Genomic DNA, 20579 nt, shown 5'->3' with positions numbered 1-20579 from the left:
TGCTGTCCTCTCAATGCTTTCTATTGTTTACTTTTTGTCTTCCATTGTCTCTATTTCTCCTTTTTTAGTGCTCTTTTATTTAGAGAAACTTGAACACGTGGCATTCTGCAGAAAGAAGAAAAGTAACGAATTCTGACGAATCCCATATTTGAATTGCTCTCATTGTGTTCGTGTGTTCCACTCTCTTTTCAAGCAAATAGTTTTGCTTTTCTGCCTATTCATAGAAAAAAATGAATACAAAAAAACTCGAATTCTAGATTTCTTTTTTTGACCAGCTTCGTCGATTAACTCTCTTTTTGTTTGTCTGGAACAAACAGAAGGTGACGAAGAAAACTGATTAAATCGAGTTAATTGCGAGTCATCTAACTCTTGAGGTTCTCTTTCTTTTCTTCAATTTCCCCAATTCTCGGATTACTACATTTTTAGGTCTTCCTTTTCTGGAGAAAGTTTTCCAGACGACTAGATTTACTAATATAGAGAGTTCATTTGTAATTCACTAAACTTTTAATTTAGATTTAAAGAAGACTTAGAAGAAGCTGAAGGTTATCTTATTATCAAATAGATTAATCTGTGATGGATCGAATTTTTAACTAGATTTTTAGAATTATAGCAAAAAAAATTGTTTTGGAAACTCTCAAGAAGACTTTAAAAGTTTAGAACTTCCTGGCATAGAGTTTCAAAAATTCAAATTAAATCTAGATAAATCCAAAATCTGAGAGTTTTAAATTCTAGATATTACAGTTTTCTTCAACTTTCTTCAACTTATAATCGAAATCAGCCTACAAATATCTATAAGAAAATATCCTAACTGTATAAATTTTGCTCCCGAGACCTCTTCGTAACCCAAAAACTCATCATCATCACCAATCAAATGAAGCATCATCATCCCTTCTCATCCACCTGCTCTTCTTCTCAAGATCTTATTTCCTCAATTCTTCTTGATGTTTTATTATTAGTCCCTCTCCGTCCAACTACGACCTCAAACCCATTACCATAAAATTTCTATGACACGACTATAAATCGAAAAGAGAAGCGGAAAGAAACGAAGGGAAGAAGGTCTAATGTAAATACCACGCCCTTTTTTGGAAGAGGCCATTTGTAGATTTGGTGTCAACTTCTTGACGAGATTGGTTTTTTGAAAGAATTCGGAATTTCTGAATGTTGTTGAGAAAAACATCTGAAGACGGTATCTCTCTTCTCTTTTTTATCTGACCTCTTATTTGATTGATCACTTTAGAACGTACTTGTCAGTGTATACAACATATGTATGTCATCATATCCACACACTAATTCTCTCGTGATCTTTTTCCGGAAAACCAGATAATAATGAGGAAGGGCGGAGAGGACGGCATAAACGTTTTCTGTCTGACCACCGCTTGTCTAGATCATGAATAACGTGTAATTATTGAAAAGGATGGGCCAGTATACGGGTCGGCGGGCCGACATACATAAATACCTAGTTTGTTTTTTATTGTTTTTCGGTTCCGGTTGAGTTGGTTTTACGGCCACAAAGTTTTTAGGGCAATTCGAGAAATCTACGGTTGGGGATCAATTCTTATTACATTGAGAACCTTTCTGTTGAGTTAGAAAACAAACAGTGACTGCTGTTTCTGAGAGTTTGTAATTTCAAGATCAACACACTGTCCAAAATTTGTTGTTTGTTTTTCTCAGATTTCCGCTCAAAATTACTTCTTTTTGAGAAACAGTGTTCTTCTTGTTTTGTGGGACTCTGGTTATAATTAGAATTTGTTTTCTTCGCTGTCTGAAATTCCGAATTTTGTTTACGTTTTTTAACTGAATTCGAATTTCTTGAGAGGGGCAAGATGAAATGTGAATACAGTCATCTGTCAAGCACTCCTGGTGTCTAGAAATTTCGTTTGTCTCACTTTTATTGATGAGTACTGTAAAATTCAAGAACTTCCTTTCTACAGTGATAGTTTTTTCTCCAGTAACCACTGTATATAGGGGCTTTGTTCTGTTTTTAAATGGTATCCTTTTAATCAGCACTGCGAATTAGCTGTAATTAATAAGAGTTTCACATTTTTAGATGTTTGTATAAACTTCAAAACCCCTAACACTACGGCAGACACTCAAAAAAAAGACATTTTGAACCACTACTTTGACATTTGGAGTGTGGTTTCAGGTTACCTCTTTCTCGAATTCCTCTCAAAAAATTCCTACGTGACCTCTTACGTGGAACAGAATCAAGAATGTTCCATCACACTGGAAATTCCAGTCCTTCCTTTCTTTTCCTACGTGTATCTCATATTTTTCCTTACATCAAAAATCACAAGTAAGTCAAACTTTCCCATTCAATAAAGTGAGAAAAAATGTGTTTCCAAAAATTCCAATACGAAAAAAGCGAGAAAAAGTATGAATCCGGAGAGGGGAGTGGATTGGAAATTCAGTTTAGGTTTGCCCTCAATTCTCGAGACCAATTCCTTCGATTTCAATTCGATTTCGGTTTCTATCCTATCTTTCGACATCTCTATTTCTCTCTCGAATATATTCGTTTTCTCTTTTTTTCTTCTCCTTCTTGCCCTCCTACTCCTCCCATTTCCCCCAATTTCTTCCGTAATTCGTCTTGTTTCTTTTTCTTATTCTCTTTTTCTTTTTCTGAAGACAAAGTTCCATTTTGATTGAAACATCTGACCCTTTTCATGTCCTTTTCCTCTTCCAGCTGTTCAGTTTCCGGGCTTCTTCCACCTCAACGGGCTTCCTCTAAATCCCACGGTTTATCCCTTCTTCCCATCTACGCTTGAGCAGAGAAATAGAAAAATAGAAAGAAAGAACAGGAGAAATTTGATCTGTGTTCCAAGTACACACCTGTCTAACAGTGCAAACTCATTCACTTCATTTCTCTCTTTCTTATTCCTTTTCTACCTAATTTCCCTCTCTTTTCTTATCAATTCCCTTCTTCTCATTTTATCATTTTATCATCAAAACCACGTCACACTCCTCCTCCCCATAGTAGTTCGATATTTGACTTCTACAAATGGACTTTTGCGTTTTCATACAATTCTCAAGGGAGAATCAAACAAAAACCCATCTATCACATAAGCCATCATCGTCATATTATGATAGATACATACTTGCAATTTTTGACATATTTTATGTGATTTTCACTTTTTTTGGAATTCTGTTCGAATCACTTTTTTGGTGGAGAGTGTTTCAAAACAAGCGGATTTGACTTTTGAACTTTTGGCAATTCTATAGAAAAATGTATTTTGTTGACGTGAATTTTTTTGGCTTGAATATAAGTTTTTTTCTGAAAGTCCAGTTACTTGCAAACAGAAGACGCCCAACAGATCACCAAACTGATTTTCAAAATGTAGTTTGGTGCATATTTCAGAAAAAACTCTCTTCTCTTCTTTTTTCTCTCCACTTTCCCCTCAATAATCCTATTAATTTCAGACGCATGAAATGAAAACAGTTCGATTCAACAAGCAGGCGCTTGCCGTCGTCGCCGCCTGTTTCATTTTCCTTCTTTGCATCGTCTCCTACTTCTCAACAACGTCTTCAGAAGCACACAATACTGTAGTTGTTGGTGATCGACCACGTGGAGGAGGACGTCTGGCTGTTCGTGATGTAGCAAACCGACATATTGCAGAGCAGAAAGAGCCAGAGATAGCACGTGTGATCCATTCGAAATCAGTTGGAGAAGTAGAAAGGGTGGTTAGCCAAGAAAAGATTGAGAAGTTGAGACCAGCGAGAGTTGATCCGAAACCACAAGTTGAGAAAGTGGAAGAGAAGACAAGTACAGAAGAGACTGGAGTTGGAAAAGCACCAATTCAATCTTCAGAAGGACTTGAGAAGTTGATTGGAAAGATTCATTATGAGGATAAGGATGAGGAAAATGGTGTGTATTTAATTGTTCTCACTCTAAGTGAACGCTTTGAAATTTCAGATCTCCGTCGTCAAAAAGTGAAAGAAATGATGATTCACGCGTGGCAAGGATATAAGAACTATTCATGGGGAGCCAATGAGTTGAAACCAGTGGCCAAGACACCGAACTCACAGAATATATTCGGAGGAAGTCAGATGCCAGCAACGATTGTTGATGCAGCTGACACTTTGTATATTATGGATTTGAAAGAACAATACAAAGAGGCCAGAGATTATATTGAGAAGAACTTCTCGATGGCTAAATCAACATCAACTCTTTCGGTTTTCGAAACAACAATCAGATTCCTTGGAGGACTTCTCTCATTGTATGCACTGACACAGGAACCATTTTATATGTAAGTTTATTGAGACACTGGATTACTGTGGATATGTGCTGAATTTCAGAGAGAAGGCACGAGAGGTCGGAGAAGCTCTTCTACCTGCATTCAACACACCGTCTGGAATTCCAAAAAGTAATTTGGATGTTGCTTCGAAACACGCGAGTAACTATGGATGGGCGAATGGAGGACAATCGATTCTATCGGAAGTTGGAAGTCTTCATCTTGAATTTCTTTACCTCAGTCGGATTGCTCAAGCTCCAATCTTCGAGAAGAAGGTGAAGAAAGTGAGAGATGCACTCGAGAAGGCAGAGAAACCAAATGGATTGTACTCGAATTATATTAGTCCGGATACTGGAAGATTCACTGGAAGTCATATGTCACTTGGAGCATTAGGAGATTCATTTTATGAGTATTTGATCAAGAGTTATGTTCAATCGAATTACACGGATAGGCAGGCGAAGAATATGTATTGGGATGTCAGTGATGCTATTCAGAAACAGTAAGATATTTAGAACAAGGCTTATTTCAAACTAAAGTTTTAATATTTCAGCATGATCAAGGTGTCGAAACAATCGAAATTGACCTACACTGTTGAGTTGAATAACATGCAGCCTCAACATAAAATGGGACATCTCGCATGTTTCGTTCCTGGAATGTTCGCTCTTCAAGCAATCAATGAAGACACCGAAGAAGAGAAATCAAGAATCATGACGTTGGCAGAGGAACTGGCTAAAACTTGTCATGAGAGCTACATTCGCACTGAAACTCATATTGGTCCGGAGATGTTTTATTTCAATGATAACGATGAAGCAACGAGTAAACACTCGGAGAATGGATATATTCAGAGACCAGAAGTCATTGAAGGATGGTTTTATTTATGGAGATTAACCGGAAAGACAATGTACAGAGATTGGGTTTGGGATGCAGTGCAAGCAGTTGAGAAGTACTGTAGAGTTGACAGTGGATTCACTGGACTACAGAATGTATACAATCCTAAATCTGTGAGTTTCATTCGATCTTTTGCGTTTTTCAAATTTCTTTTATTCAGGGTCGTGATGATGTGATGCAATCGTTCTTCCTTGCTGAATTCCTGAAGTATGCCTACTTGACATTCGCTGATGATTCACTGATATCTCTTGAAAAATGGGTTTTCAACACGGAAGCTCACCCGGTTCCTATTCTCAGTCATTAACTTTTCATTTTTATTTGCAATTGTTTTTATTGTTTCCTTTTGTGATAGATGGTTAGACGGTACTTGAAACTCATGCGGTTTTGTTTTTTTCTCTTCCCATTTTTTAAAATTCCTTTTCCTCCATTTGTTGGCTATTCGTTGCCCATTTGACCACGGGTTTACCGGTGTCTTGCTTTATAGGTCAACCGTTTTTATTTTATGTGTCAGGCAAACTCATATTGATGTTGGCTATGAATAAATTTTAAAGATCTGATTTTGATAAAGATTTCCTCTATTTTCAGAAATTACGTAAATTTCGCTTTTTTTAATGAACTTTCAAGGAATAGATTCCAATTTCAGAAATCCTAAGTTTTTGGATCCAAAAAAGATCAGATCCGATTTTCTGAACAACATTTTCACGGCCTCCCACAGAGGCCCTCTCAATGCACTGCGAACAGTACTTTGAGAAGGCCTCTGTGGGAGACCGTGCATTTTGTGCTATAAATTACAGGTCCTGCTGGAAAACGAGCTACAATTGCCTGTTTACTCAAATTTCTGAAACAAATAAATTTTTCGCACTGTCATTATTTTTATGGAGCATTGTTTTGAGTTTATTGGAAAATGGTTTTTGTAAAAAAACAAAAAAACCCAGAAAACTCAAACTTGCAAAGAATTCTGAATTCAAAATTTGTACTTTCCCGCCGGAATCGCAAGCACGCTCCTCCGAAAAAGACACGCGACGCGTCCGAAAACATTGGAAAATCATCAAAAATTTTAAAAGCACATTGCATTTTCAGCTTTCTTTTCGCTGCAAATTTTCATTCTTCACATCCTAATTTCGATTTTCTCTAGAAAATGCCGGATCACCTTGGAGATGATATGCGTAAAACCAAGAAGGGAGAGACCACCGAAGAGGAGAAGACTTTCCAAGGTTTGTGTTTGAACACGTACGAACTCTATTAATTTAATTTAATTCAGCACTCGATGAAGGAGATATTGCTGTTTTGAAGAGATACGGACAAGGCCCGTATGCCGAGCAGCTGAAACAGTTGGACACAGACATCGAAAATTGTTTGAAAAAGGTAATTTTCGTTTTTTCTTTGAGTTTATTTCAATGTGTGTGTTCAGGTTAATGAGCTTTCTGGAGTGAAAGAATCAGACACAGGACTTGCTCCACCAGCTCTCTGGGATATTGCTGCTGATAAGCAAGCGATGCAACAAGAACAACCACTTCAAGTTGCCAGATGTACGAAAATTATTACCAGCGACAAACATGATCCAAGATACTTGATCAATGTAAAACAATTTGCTAAATTCGTCGTCGATCTTGCTGATTCCGTAGCACCTACTGATATTGAGGTAAGAGCTATCTAAAAAAACCACAGGTTCAAATGTTAAATTTTAGGAAGGAATGCGAGTCGGAGTCGATCGCAACAAGTACCAGATTCACCTTCCATTGCCAGCCAAAATCGATCCAACTGTTACTATGATGCAGGTTGAGGAAAAGCCAGATGTGACGTACTCAGACGTCGGAGGATGCAAAGATCAGATTGAAAAACTTCGTGAAGTCGTCGAGACTCCACTTCTTCATCCAGAGCGTTACGTAAATCTCGGAATTGAGCCACCAAAGGGAGTCTTACTGTACGGTCCTCCGGGAACTGGAAAGACGCTTTGTGCTCGTGCTGTTGCTAACCGAACGGATGCTTGCTTTATTCGTGTCATCGGGTCCGAGCTTGTCCAGAAATACGTTGGAGAAGGCGCGCGTATGGTTCGTGAGCTTTTCGAAATGGCTCGTACCAAGAAAGCTTGTCTTATCTTCTTCGATGAAATCGATGCTGTAGGAGGAGCTCGTTTCGATGACGGACAAGGAGGAGACAACGAAGTTCAACGTACTATGCTAGAATTGATTAATCAGCTCGACGGATTCGACCCAAGAGGAAATATCAAGGTTAGTATCTGGTAACAATATCGAACAAAGCAAAAATTATGTTCCTTCAAAGACAGAACTGAGCTGTTTCAAAAAGAAAAAGTTATTGAATAACTGAAAAATCTTTCAGGTGCTGATGGCTACAAACAGACCAGATACTCTTGATCCTGCTCTCATGAGACCTGGTCGTCTCGATCGTAAAGTCGAATTCGCCCTTCCAGATCTTGCCGGACGTGCGCATATTCTCAAAATCCACGCAAAACAAATGAGTGTCGAAAGAGATATTCGTTATGACCTGCTCGCTCGCCTCTGTCCCAACAGTACCGGAGCCGAGATTCGTTCAGTGTGTACTGAAGCTGGAATGTTTGCTATTCGTGCCAGAAGAAAGGTTGCTACTGAGAAAGATTTCCTTGAAGCTATCAATAAGGTTGTGAAAGGATACGCCAAGTTCAGTGCAACTCCAAGATATCTGACCCATAATTGATTTCATTTTTCCCGAAGTTCTTTTTCTTTCCGGTCCCCGATTAACTTATTTTCGCCCGTCTCTTTTTTAATTGTATTTGTACAGATTCCCCTGGTGCCCCGTCGATTTTTGTCCTATTTATTACATCCCATCGTCGCGAGATGCTCCAATACAAGAATCCTCACTGTCAGATGTATTCGTTCGATTTTATTGAATAAATGTGATTGGGTTTTCTTCATTTGAAACTTTAAGACGCACTCTCTGACTCGTTCGATCACCCGTAGGCACACGAAAAAAGTTGACCATCTCCGATTTGCCTATAATTTTGATCAATGATAGTATAAAGTGTTCTCAGTAAATTGGGGTACTTTTTGGCCGGGTTCGTCACCTAGGTACCTAGGAAAATCAAAAAATCGATATTTTTCGAAAATTTTTCCTGAAGTAGTTAGGTATGAAATCTCAACGGGAAAGTATTGTAGACACTATTTTAAGCATTTTTTGTGTTCAGAAGAAAATTCCAGCTCAACACCTTCATTGTGAAAATTTTCAAAATGTGTGGAATTTTAGGGTTTTTTTCATGAAATCGTTTTTATCTCGGCAGTGACCCGAGAAGACGAGGGTTTTTATTTGAAATTCGGAATCTACATAAAATTTGGTATTGGAAACATGCTGTCCCTACTCGTATCCCGAGGACCGAAGTACGGTTTTTGGGGGAAGAATGAGAAAAACTGGGATTTTAATTTTCGAGGTCCTCCGGTAAATCATTTTTGATGTTCCAAAATTACGGTTTTTAAAGTTTTTTTATTCAATCATGTCTTTTTTCTTCTGTCCCGACACAATTTTTGATTATACCACGAAAAAATATTCGAAAAAATTGAATTTTTTGAAATTTTGAAATTTTTTTCTGAAATGAATTATTTGAACTGAAATATGAAGGATACCATTATAAAAGTAGGAGGATATGATTGAAACATAATTTAGGTTTATGAAACAACTGATTTCCATCATCGGGTCATCTGCAATTTACGTTTTCAAGATGAAATTCGGCGAAATGCTCAACTTGGGAAGTTGATGCAAAGGAACTTCATACTTGCAACGTTATTCGACTGAATACTGTGTTGAATCTGACAGGAAAAGTGAGAAAACGATAAAAATTTGCTGGTATAGCAAGATTTTCAAAAAAAAAGGACAAAATTAGACTCTTACATGTTCAATGGTTTGACCTGTTTTTGGAAGTCAGAAAAGTTCTTTTTAGTCCTTTTTTTGAAAATCTTGCTATACCAGTAAATTTTTATCGTTTTCTCACTTTTCCTGTCAGATTCAACACAGTATTCAGTCGAATAACGTTGCAAATATGAAGTTCCTTTGCATCAACTTCCCAAGTTGAGCATTTCGCCGAATTTCATCTTGAAAACGTAAATTGCAGATGACCCGATGATGGAAATCAGTTGTTTCATAAACCTAAATTATGTTTCAATCATATCCTCCTACTTTTATAATGGTATCCTTCATATTTCAGTTCAAATAATTCATTTCAGAAAAAAATTTCAAAATTTCAAAAAATTCAATTTTTTCGAATATTTTTTCGTGGTATAATCAAAAATTGTGTCAGGACAGAAGAAAAATGACATGATTGAATAAAAAAACTTAAAAAACCGTAATTTTGGAACATCAAAAATGATTTACCGGAGGACCTCGAAAATTAAAATCCCAGTTTTTCTCATTCTTCCCCCAAAAACCGTACTTCGGTCCTCGGGATACGAGTAGGGACAGCATGTTTCCAATACCAAATTTTATGTAGATTCCGAATTTCAAATAAAAACCCTCGTCTTCTCGGGTCACTGCCGAGATAAAAACGATTTCATGAATAAAACCCTAAAATTCCACACATTTTGAAAATTTTCACAATGAAGGTGTTGAGCTGGAATTTTCTTCTGAACACAAAAAATGCTTAAAATAGTGTCTACAATACTTTCCCGTTGAGATTTCATACCTAACTACTTCAGGAAAAATTTTCGAAAAATATCGATTTTTTGATTTTCCTAGGTACCTAGGTGACGGACCCGGCCAAACAGTACCTCAATTTGCTGAAGACACTTGATACTATCTTTGATCAAAATTATAGGAAAATCGGAGATGGTCAACTTTTTTCGTGTGCCTATGGTCAGTTGATCGATGCTCGATCGACTCGGAGAATGCGTCTTAAACACTTATGAACTATGTACCACTTCCACGATTATGTATGACGAACAATTAGAGAAAATTTCATCAATAATTCATTATTCAAGTATGCAATCCTTTCATTTTTCAGTTATGGAAAACGTTCGAGTTGCTGTTCTCAGTAATTTCAACACTTTCAAAGCTTCTTCAGATTTTTCAATGAGCTTTCATTTTTCTGCCTCCTAGAGGCGTTCAAAAATTGCGTATAACACCCATGTTTCAGGGGTCATCGCGGGCAATTGGGAAAAGTTTTCAACCAGCAATAAACGCACCTCGGCAAAGCCTCATTGGTCACGTTATCGCCCCAGCGCAAAGCTAAATTGAACAGCTCGACAGTCAGTGGTCATTCAGGGTAGCAGCGGACATTGTGCGACTTACGCGTTCCACCGTGTTTTGTGTGGACGCTATGCCGTCGGCCGCGAAGCGTGCGTGCAGCGCGGTCTTTTTCGAATGGAATTCTTACTCTCTTCCCATTTTGTCGTTTTTCTACTGTTTATCCGCCATCTCTCATTTTTTTTCTTCATTTTTTTTGTTTAAAAAGGTATTAGTATGTACTAGCAGATTATTTACTTAGCACTAATTTCAAAATACCGCTTCCATAATGTTGTATCTGTCAAAAATTCAACGCATTTGAAAATTCAATTCCAAATACTCAACTTGACTATTCTTTAAACAATTTTTTTTGGTTTCTTCCTGCCACTCGCTTTTTATCTATTTTCTATCTTTTCGTAAAATCGATTATTTTTCAGATTACATCCGTTCACAAACAGAACCAGCAATGACATCGTAAGTTTGAATACTTTAAGCTAGTGCTTCTGATGAAAATCGTTACATTTTCAGTCAAGTTAAACCACGCTCGGAAATGACAGCCGAAGAGCTCGCCGCCAAGGAGGATGAGGAGTTCAACGTTGGACCACTCTCCATTCTCACCAATTCGGTCAAGAACAACCATCAAGTACTCATCAACTGCAGAAACAATAAGAAGCTTCTCGGCAGAGTTAAAGCATTTGACAGGTGAGTATTAACAAAAATAAGAGTTATTCTTATGAAGGTTAACCTTAAATCATACAATTGTGACGGGATATTTTCGCTAATATCAAAACAGCTTATTTCCCTGAAAACTTTGGAAAAAACTGGACTCATTGTCTCCTCTTTTCATTCACCTACCAATAATTTTCAGACACTGCAATATGGTTCTCGAAAATGTCAAGGAAATGTGGACAGAAGTCCCAAAAACCGGAAAAGGAAAGAAGAAGGCCAAGTCTGTGGCCAAGGACCGCTTCATCTCAAAGATGTTCCTCCGCGGAGACTCCGTTATCCTCGTCGTCAAGAATCCATTGGCACAGTCTGATTAAATTCATTCCTCGAAAAATCTCCAAATCTGACACGGTCTTCTCGTATTTGTTACGATACTTTACCATTTTTCCTCATGTTGCACATTTCTCTTGCATGAGTGCTCCCCGTTGTTTCAAAGATCATCAATTTTTCAACTTTTATTTATTGATAAACTTTCCATTTTAAAATTCGAAGCAGTTTCATCAGAAAAGAACCGTATCCTCGCGGAAAATCGTTTTTTTCCTGACTCCATCGTTGTGTGAGAGCGTCTTCAAAACCGGTTTTTCGGTTTTTGTCAATGTGGGCGTCTAACACTATCAGAATATCGACGTTTGTCGCATTCCGTTTGCAGGTTATACTGTTTTATTTAAGTTTCGGAGTACTAAAATCTTTTCATTTCTAGAAACGAAACATGCCGATGGTCAGAGTTGCCACAAATCTACCAAACGAGCAAGTTCCAACTGATTTTGAGGTTTGGTTTATATTAAAAGTTCAGAAAATAAACAGTGATGTCAGTTGTTGATAAACTTTAAACTCGGAGGAAATCAAACTGGAAATTTCAAAATATGTTGATCGATCCACTTGTAATAATTGAAAAACATTGTGAACTCTTGAAAGTATTGGTTGCGATTAATAGAAGGGACAATTATAAATAAATGCCTTTTTCTGAAAGCGAAATAAATTATTGGCTGTTGGATCAATCATACGATTACAGATTCGTCTCACTGATCTCTTGGCTCGTTCGATGGGAAAACCAAGAGAACGAATCGCTGTCGAGGTAAACTGATGTTAAGCTTATTTCAAATACAACATTCTCTTCTAGGTTGCCGCTGGTGCTCGTCTTGTTCATGGAGCAACTCATGATCCAGCTACTGTCATTTCGGTACGTTTTCAAAGCGTTTCACTACCGTAGGACTCAAGAAAAGAAGGGAAGTGTCTAACAAAGCTTTTTACTTTTCAGATAAAGTCAATCGGAGCAGTCTCCGCTGACGACAACATTCGCCATACCGCTGCGATCACCGATTTCTGTGGCAAAGAACTCGGTCTTCCAAAAGATAAGGTTAGTGCTCTTTCCATCTCAAAAGAGTTTGTGCTGAAAAGTCACAAAATATTGTAGTTAATCAAACAATTCTCCCTCCCAACTTCCTCTCATTAATCTTTTCTTGTTGCAGGTTGTTATCACATTCCATGATTTGGCGCCGGTTACTGTAGGGTTCAACGGTACAACTGTCGCCGAAGCAAACAAATTATAAAACTGATCATTGCTCCTATTATTTCGCTCACCCATTAGCATGTATTTAGTCTTGCCTGATTGTAATTTACTGTAGCAAACATTTTAATACATTGAAATGAATTTTATTTTGCAAATTGTTGTAATTACATGAAATGTGTACACAATAGGATAATTTAAACCTTGGCTTTTCCGGCGACGACGGCAGATTCAATTCCGCATTGATCGTCTCCACGGAAGATTCTGAAGAAACCGCTCTCTCCCCAGCTATTTCCCCATGAGTTGGCAACGAGCCAGTATGGAGATCCACTCTCAGTTCCCCATCCTATGATCTTGATGGCGTGTCCTCCGAGGGCCTTTCCGGCGGTATGCTTGTAGACTCCGCTCTTGTACTTGTAGAAGTCTTCGTAGACGGTGAAGGCAGCTTCGACTGGTCCGTTGGTCATGATTTCAGTTTGAATAGAAGCGACCTTTCTGGCAACAGCGTAGGCGGAGGTTCCTGAAAAGTGAATATTGGTTGGAATACTGAAAGCAATAGTTTCTTACCGAAGTGCTTGTCCTTAGCGTAGGCAGTGGTGTATCCGGATTGGCAAGACAATGAGCAAGATGGAGTCTTGGATTCTGGGCAGTTTCCGGAAGTGCATGGAGCAATTGGGTATGGTTTGCATCCAGCTCCGTGGTAGTCTCCTCCAGTGACAACTCCCTTAGAGTCCCACCATCTGAGAGCTTGAATTGGGTATCCTCCCTCACATCCGTTTCCGCAAGATGATCCACAGCAGGAGAGGAGATCGTCTGGGGAGATGATTGGTTGTTGAGCTCCCTTGGTCTCAATGCAGGTACGGTCAGAGATAACCTCAGCAGCTCCGAAAGCCCAGCAGGATCCACAGGTGGCTTGATCACGGATGAGCTTGATCGATTTGCACTCAGACCAGTGGGTACGGGAATCGAAAGAAGCTGGGATGGTATCGAGGACAGTGTCGACTTCGGTGGCACGGATTTCATCGGAGTGAGCTGCAGCGTACTTGACATCCATCACACGGGACTTCATGACCTCCTCAGAAACCTCAACATGTTCGGTGGTGAAAAGGGATTGGGCAGAGTTGACGTAGTCAACAAGAGCCTGTCCGGTGAGGGTTTCGAGAGCGGATTTGTGGTCGATTGGGACGAATGCAAGAGTGACAGCACAGAGTGCGGCAAGGACAAAGACCTTCTGAAAATGAGAAAGATTCAAATGAAAACAAGCGTTGTCTTCATCCAAACGAGAAGACCTAACAGGGACGAACTCACCATCATTGTTCCAAGAAGTTGAGCGAATTGCTGTCGTCTTTCCCGCACTGCCGCCTTTTATACCACTTCTTCGCCCTCTTATCAATCTTCCGATTCCACGGCTCTTCTCTAGTTTTCTTGACGTCGAGAAGCTTCGTGCCAGTGCTCAGTGCTCACGTGCTTCCCTTCCCATTTCTTCTTTTCCCTTATCAGTATTTGATCGTCGAATCGAAACTGATTTAGGAGAGCACCTGAACCGGAATTCATCTATGACTCCAATTACAATGCGGAGAATTTCAGTGGAATTCGTAGTTTCTGCGAGAAACTAACTGTCTTTTTGGGAACGAAAAACACTATTCCGGTGGGAGTAATCTCATGCAAAAAAGGAAAAATTGATAACAGGAACAAAGAAAATTGGCAGAATCAGCACGAGTACGGTATGTTTTAATGAAGTTTACATGAACTCAACTTCTTTTTTCTTTCTGAGGACGTCACATAATTTCTCATGATTATGAGTATTCCTTATAATAATAAATTAATTATCCCATAGTAATAGGAAGTTGAAATAGTCACGTATACATCGCCGTGTCTTTTCTAGATATTTCCGGATGAGGTCTTCCTGCTAATGATAGATTTCTTCGGCGTGTTGTACTATTAGAATTTTCGGAAAAACGTGGAGATTCGACAGAAAATTAAAGATGAGACTCTATGGAAAGTAGGATTTCTTTTCCAGAACCCACATACTATCGCATTCTTTTTCTGAGCATTTCAAATCATTCACATTGGTCAGAACTACTACTAATTAATTCTTTAAGAGGAATACGGTAACACAATTTTTATACACAAACATTTCTTCTCAAACACTTCCTTGAACCTATTTTGGTTGGTAACGGAACGAATTCGTCAACTTTTCTCCACATTCTTTTTCTTTTACAACCGATTTCCTGATGCTAATCCTGGAAGCAACTTTTCCATCCTCCTCTTCCTGTCGTTTTCCTTTTTGCAATTTGTCGTCAATTCACTTTTTCTGCTCCCGGCTCGACAATGGCCACCCCACGCTACGCATTGTTCTGAATCGTTCGAGCGACGACTTCTTCTTCTTTTCTTGAGTCGACTCACCCAGCACCTCATCAACCAAAAAATGACGAGGACCTATTCATTTTATTGATCATCAAAAAAACAAGAGAAAAAAAACAATAATTATTTTTTCATTCTTTCGGTTCACTAATAAAATGAAAAGATCATGCATAGAGGGAGGTGGGGGAGGAGAAGTTAAGTACTTTTAAGCTCTTTGCAAACTTTTTAATCGTTTCGAGAGGCCTTGAACTCTTCAAAAATAATTGAAGGGTTGGGATGACGTGAAGGAGAAATGGGGTATCACAGTTAGTTGGAGCTGAAAAAAAGGGAAAAATAAAAGTGAAATCAACAGAAGAAGGCTCAAACATCATGGTAGATCAAACTTCAGATCAAAAGGTTATAATCGAGACTTCTGAGTTTTATTGTTCAAACACTTTAATCTCAGAGGTTATGAAAATTCAGAAGGTTCTGTTTCCTGATTGGTCGTCGCAAGCAAATTGGCAACTACAGTAATCCTCATACTGAAAATAATCACAGAAAACCCTGATTCGAATTAACCTTTTCATTTAATATCTTCAAGTTTCAAACTTTCAGATTCTAAAATCCTACAGTATACATATATTTTCCTTGATTCCATCTCGTCTTTCGAGGCAACCAATCAGAGGTTGAGAAGTATATTCAGGGGTTGCACACTACTATTTCCTTCCCTTCACGACGTTTACGACTCCATTTTTCATCCGAAACCAGCAATTTGTACTCTGTATACTCGTATACTACACCTCTGGAAGTCATTTTGATTTTGCAGTGGAAAAAATAAAAGTGTACAAATAGATTTGTAGGGATGTGTTCGAAAACAAATAGTCTATGAGGAAGTGATGGCTGCTTACTATTCCCATAATTCTGAACTTAAATAGTTCGTACTACTTCCACTGTACTATGGTTTTAGCTGGAAGAGAGTCTGCAATTTAATCCGACACTGGGAATTTTTAACAGGAGCCGAAATTGTTCCGTCTCCGATTTCTACTGTAAAGCATTGATTGTACATTTCTGATATTCTACATCTTTCTCCTATCGAAGTCTTGTAACTGATCTGTCGCATTCTCCTCCCCCTTTTTGCGTCGGTGGAACATTTTTTTGATTGCATGCGAAATCATTTTGTGATCTGATAAGAAGCTTGTCAACCACATGCAATCGTTGATGTAAAAGAGTATAAACTATTCATAAATAGTTTCCCAAATCTAGTTTTTTTCAGATTTTCAGATTAGAAAGCTGTCGTCTGAAGTTCCTATCAACCTGAAGACGTTCACAGGAAACGGATTAGTGAAGTGTCTTCCAACTACCAAAAAATCTGAATATATTGTTTTTTGTACACGCGAAACCCTGCGTCGCATTGTGTTTTCATCTTTCTCTTCTTCTAAAAATGGCTTCTACATCATCTCTTCTAGATCTTGACCTCTCATCTCACTCTACTTCCATCCAACTTTTATGTGTCCTATGTGCCCCCACAAAGTATCATTTCTCCCATTCTTTTCAAAGTTTAATCACTTTTTCTCGTTTCTTTCAGATCCAAATTGAAATTTTAATCGTTAAGAAATTACAACTCAAGACTAGGTGCTAAAAGCCTAAAAGCCCACAAATGTTAGTGATGTCATTGAAGAAAATGGGCGGAGTCAGAGGAAACGAAAGCTCTCTCCGCCTCTTTTCTCTTTTTTACCACAATAGCGATTAGTAGTGGATGTGTGTTTGAGAGAAGAACAAACGGAAGAGCCTTCTTTTCTTTATTTTTGGCACTTTTCTCTAACCGTAACCAACTTTGATTTTTGATCTCCTAATGTCTTGATTTCTCTTTTTTTCTTTTTTTTCACTAAAGTGACAACAGAGCTTTCTTCCTTTAAAGTCATTATTGTTATTATTCAAATTCTTCCAGCTTTTTCAGACATAGACGAACACATAATTACTTCTTCCTTCCCACAATTCCTGATTCTAACAATGATTAAATCAATTTTGTCTTCTCAGATGAATAATATCTACAAGACACAAGAATTGAGAGAAAAACTAATAAGGAATCAATTAATTCCGAGAATAAATAAACGAGCATATGAGGTCTGTTGATAATCAACTCTTCCAGACTGATATAATGTTTCCTTAGAATCCATCGAGAAGTTATTTTCGAGATGGCCATTTCATCAGCCATTCTACGGTCCGACACATGCCATCGTTGGTTTTTCGATCCATGTATTGACGACAATGTTTGGTACTTTTGTTGTGGAGAGGAAACAAACAGTTTTAGAATAGAACCGAGCTTTTTCAGATCTTTAGAACTTCTGAATCTAGTTAATTTCCTCTTACCATTCTGAAGATTCAATGGATTTCATAGAGTTCAAATCTACTTCCTTTTTTCAATTTTTCGAACCCTACTTTGAACTTCATGAAAATATTCCAAAGAACCAACTTTTTTAAAGTTTTAACGGAACTAGATAGGAATGAGAAGGATGAGTTCATATCTTGAAGATATGAAATATTCATGAATGTTGTCTTTGGAAGGTCAACTTATTTCTCAGAAAGTTTTAGTGGGATGTGATGGAATATGAGAGTAATTTATTGAAGTTGTGGAAGAAGACAAGTTGATTTATAGTATTGTTTATTTGTGAAGTTAGAGAGAACATTCCCAGTTTGTCTTCTCCTTAGTCTGATCAAAATTTGATCAACGAATTAGATGCTTAATCTACAGAACGATAAGTTTTCAAGCAAATCATGACGTTATCCCATTCTGCGAACCTGCAGGTTCTCTTTAACAGGATTACTGTACCTTATTGTTCTTCTCTAATCTCTTCATTGTTCCTCTCTTAAACTTCTTTTACCTAAAGGACATTTATGACGTTAAGCCCATTGAAAATGGCCGTAGGTCAATCTTCTATCTTTCCGAATATAAGTTATTTGAGTAGGCGTTCTGAAGAGGTTCTCTCCTTCTATCTCTTCCCACATCTTCTTTTTCATCTTCAGTAATGTATGCCTCCTTAGCTCAACTTTTGACCATTTCCTATTTTCAGACTTTTGGTCATTTAGGCTTTTTGATAACATGAGTTTCTTGATCAATGCTCTACTTAACGTCGGATTACACGAGTTGGCATCATACCTATTCTTAATACCATTTTTCATGTAAATCTGGCATCGATAAGTTGCTCGATTCAAGAAACTTTAAGACAATCTCACCATCCAAGTCCATCCATCTGATGAAGACACATTGAATGTTACAACACTTCTATGAAGGTAACCATTGGAAAAGCTGATTAACTTTACAGTATTATCCCTGTACTCATACCTTTTTTTCATACTTGGAAAAGCACCTCTTCATGCCACGTCATCCTTCTCTCACTTCAACCTTTTGTTGACCTCTTTTAGTTCCTTCGCAATATATTTATTGTCCTCTGAGTAGGTGGTGAAAAGCTGCTCATTCCAGATTTATAGCCAAATAGAATTGGTCTCTTTCTCCTTCCTTCTTTCTTTTCTTCTTCTTCAATATTCTGTGCTTTAGAAACAACGACACCTCATCTGGAGATCTTGGTGACCACAAAAAAGAAGCACGATGAGTGAAGAAAAAGCGAAAGGGGCGGAGTGTGTTTCATTTTGCAATGAATAAATTCGCCACTCGGCCCCAGAGCATTTCGTTTCGTTTTCGAAACGTCGTGTGGAAAGTGAGACTTCGATTTTAGGAGTCGTAGAAAGGGGTGATTGACGACAAGAAGTTAACATTCGGCGGGGGCTCCACGTGTCTGCGTCCCAAGAAGGGTCTCAGAAGAGAGGGACCAACCAATATATATCGCTTTTTTCACCTCTTCACGTCACTTTTCTTTTTGTGAACAGTGCCTGTCTCATTACATTCAAATTTTGAGGTGACGAAGCGGGTGTCCAGAAAAAAAGTCATCCTAATTTGACAGGAACATGATGCTCCATTCCCAACTACACTATAGTGAATTGAACTGTCCGAATGCCTTCTGCAATTCTCAGAACCTATGGGATCTTCACAGGAAACATAATCATACTTTCAATCTGAAAGTCTCTCTAATATTTCCAACCAAAAATATTAATATCCGATTATCAGAGACTGAGAGACGCAGATTTACTTTTTTTGAACATTCGGAAATGAGTGTCTCATAAAATTTTTGACTCGCTATTTTCTCTTTTTTTGTTTTTTCCTCCCCTCATGCGCTTCCTATTGGCTCTGCTTTTGGAATCTGATGTGACATTTAGTTTTCGAACTTCTAAATATGAATTATTGAAAAGATCCTTGTTGGGATTCCCCTCCTCGAATTCTGACGATATCTGATTTTTGGTGATTCCATTGCATTTTTAAGAAGAGAGAATAAAGGTAGAAATAGGTTCTGCTCAAAGAACATTTTCTCCTCAAACATAGCAAGTAATTTCTTATAGTTTTGCATTTAAGTTGGGTCTCATGCTCAGATTCTATTAAAAGTTTCTTGTATTTTGAAGCATTCTATCATTAGTAGCTCTAAATTTGTTCAAAAATAATTCTGATCTATGTTTCAGAATTACTTTCTCTCAGCTAAGGAGCCATAAATCATCAACTTACCACCCTCTCTTTTCCTCATAATCCAATTTCATATAATTACAATTATCCCTTTTCTCTCGATCTTTGAAGTTCACGATAGTGCTCTTAGAACTTATTCGAATAATTGAAATAAAAAAGAAAACAGAAATGAAAAACAATTGTCGCTTCTGCTTCTTCTCTTATTCCACTCCTCCCACCAAGTACGTTCCTTTCCATTTCCACTGAGAATTCGAGAATTGTTGAACAACTTCTTCCCTTACTTCTTCTTCTTTTTGTTTTTATTATCATGTCTCTCCGTGTCGCCCATTTGTTTTCTTTTTCTTCAAGCATCCTCATTCATTTATATTCCATATTCTTTCCATCCAACTTCTAGGTATACATACATATATGTATACCAGACATCATCACATAACACGATTATCACCTTCACGACCCAAAGATCATGAACTGGAAACGGGGGACACTTTCACTTCTTCTCGTTCTCTAAACTCTGTATATTAACGAAATGGGTCTGCATATTGAGAATCGGTTCCTTAAATTTACGAGCCAGTCAAGACCATAAAATCTTGGCTCCACCGCCACCTCTGGCCACCAAACCTTTCACCTTTCCTCCCCTTATTTTTGCTCTTTCATTTTCTTTCCTCCGCGTCAAATAGCTCTTGCTAGCCTGGATATATACACCAAATCGATGGGACTCATTTGATTAGAGATGAAGGTTTCTCCTCTTTCTCTTATATCTAGCTCTCATCGGAGCAAAGATATGCACATGTTCATATTAATATCCGATGGACGTGTAGATGTGAGAAGAAGAAAGAAGATGAAGAAGTCGTCGTTTTTGATGATGATTCTGATGATGCCATATATCATAATACAGAAGAGAAAGGATACGAGAAGAGAGAGATATATGCTCTTTTTCGCACTTTCTTTCATTCATTTCATCTAATTTTTTCTCTCTTCTTTTTATTTGATCAGATCATTTTGTGCCGTCGAAAGTTTATTTTTTGTTTCTTGTCTTGTTTTTTATTTTTTTCCTCCCCCTCTATGATTCATATCAAAAAAGTTATCAGCTGTCCCAAGGAAACGGAAATTCGAA

The 20579-nt window shown here is 37.9% G+C and overlaps 6 protein-coding genes across 6 annotated transcripts; 5 read left to right on the top strand and 1 right to left on the bottom strand.

The window, feature by feature from the left end:
• Positions 1 to 3423: 3423 nt before the first annotated feature.
• Positions 3424 to 5418, top strand: GCK72_018155 (uncharacterized protein; the record flags this gene model as incomplete). The annotated part of the gene is made up of 5 exons (XM_053732420.1): positions 3424 to 3859; positions 3908 to 4241; positions 4291 to 4725; positions 4777 to 5227; positions 5275 to 5418. 5 exons carry the CDS (start codon positions 3424 to 3426, stop codon positions 5416 to 5418), a joined length of 1800 nt encoding a protein of 599 aa, XP_053581333.1.
• An 834-nt stretch (positions 5419 to 6252) lies between these two features.
• GCK72_018154 (uncharacterized protein) lies at positions 6253 to 7808 on the top strand (the record flags this gene model as incomplete). Its single annotated transcript, XM_003114091.2, has 5 exons — positions 6253 to 6328; positions 6376 to 6479; positions 6526 to 6756; positions 6803 to 7345; positions 7455 to 7808. 5 exons carry the CDS (start codon positions 6253 to 6255, stop codon positions 7806 to 7808), a joined length of 1308 nt encoding a protein of 435 aa, XP_003114139.1.
• A 2977-nt stretch (positions 7809 to 10785) lies between these two features.
• GCK72_018153 (uncharacterized protein) lies at positions 10786 to 11362 on the top strand (the record flags this gene model as incomplete). The annotated part of the gene is made up of 3 exons (XM_003113925.2): positions 10786 to 10793; positions 10848 to 11021; positions 11188 to 11362. 3 exons carry the CDS (start codon positions 10786 to 10788, stop codon positions 11360 to 11362), a joined length of 357 nt encoding a protein of 118 aa, XP_003113973.1.
• Positions 11363 to 11754: 392 nt separating this feature from the next.
• On the top strand, positions 11755 to 12595 carry GCK72_018152 (uncharacterized protein; the record flags this gene model as incomplete). Its single annotated transcript, XM_003114247.2, has 5 exons — positions 11755 to 11814; positions 12058 to 12120; positions 12166 to 12225; positions 12304 to 12402; positions 12515 to 12595. 5 exons carry the CDS (start codon positions 11755 to 11757, stop codon positions 12593 to 12595), a joined length of 363 nt encoding a protein of 120 aa, XP_003114295.2.
• Positions 12596 to 12749: 154 nt separating this feature from the next.
• Positions 12750 to 13866, bottom strand: GCK72_018151 (uncharacterized protein; the record flags this gene model as incomplete). Its single annotated transcript, XM_053732419.1, has 3 exons — positions 12750 to 13072; positions 13120 to 13783; positions 13861 to 13866. The coding sequence occupies 3 exons, from the start codon at positions 13864 to 13866 to the stop codon at positions 12750 to 12752; spliced, it is 993 nt and encodes a 330-aa protein (XP_053581332.1).
• On the top strand, positions 13180 to 13882 carry GCK72_018150 (uncharacterized protein; the record flags this gene model as incomplete). Its single annotated transcript, XM_053732418.1, has 2 exons — positions 13180 to 13228; positions 13350 to 13882. 2 exons carry the CDS (start codon positions 13180 to 13182, stop codon positions 13880 to 13882), a joined length of 582 nt encoding a protein of 193 aa, XP_053581331.1.
• Positions 13883 to 20579: the final 6697 nt, after the last annotated feature.

This window comes from Caenorhabditis remanei, chromosome V (assembly GCF_010183535.1).
Source record: "Caenorhabditis remanei strain PX506 chromosome V, whole genome shotgun sequence".
In the NCBI taxonomy this organism is placed as follows: Eukaryota; Metazoa; Nematoda; class Chromadorea; order Rhabditida; family Rhabditidae; genus Caenorhabditis; species Caenorhabditis remanei.
This window is presented reverse-complemented; position numbering and strand designations above follow the sequence as displayed.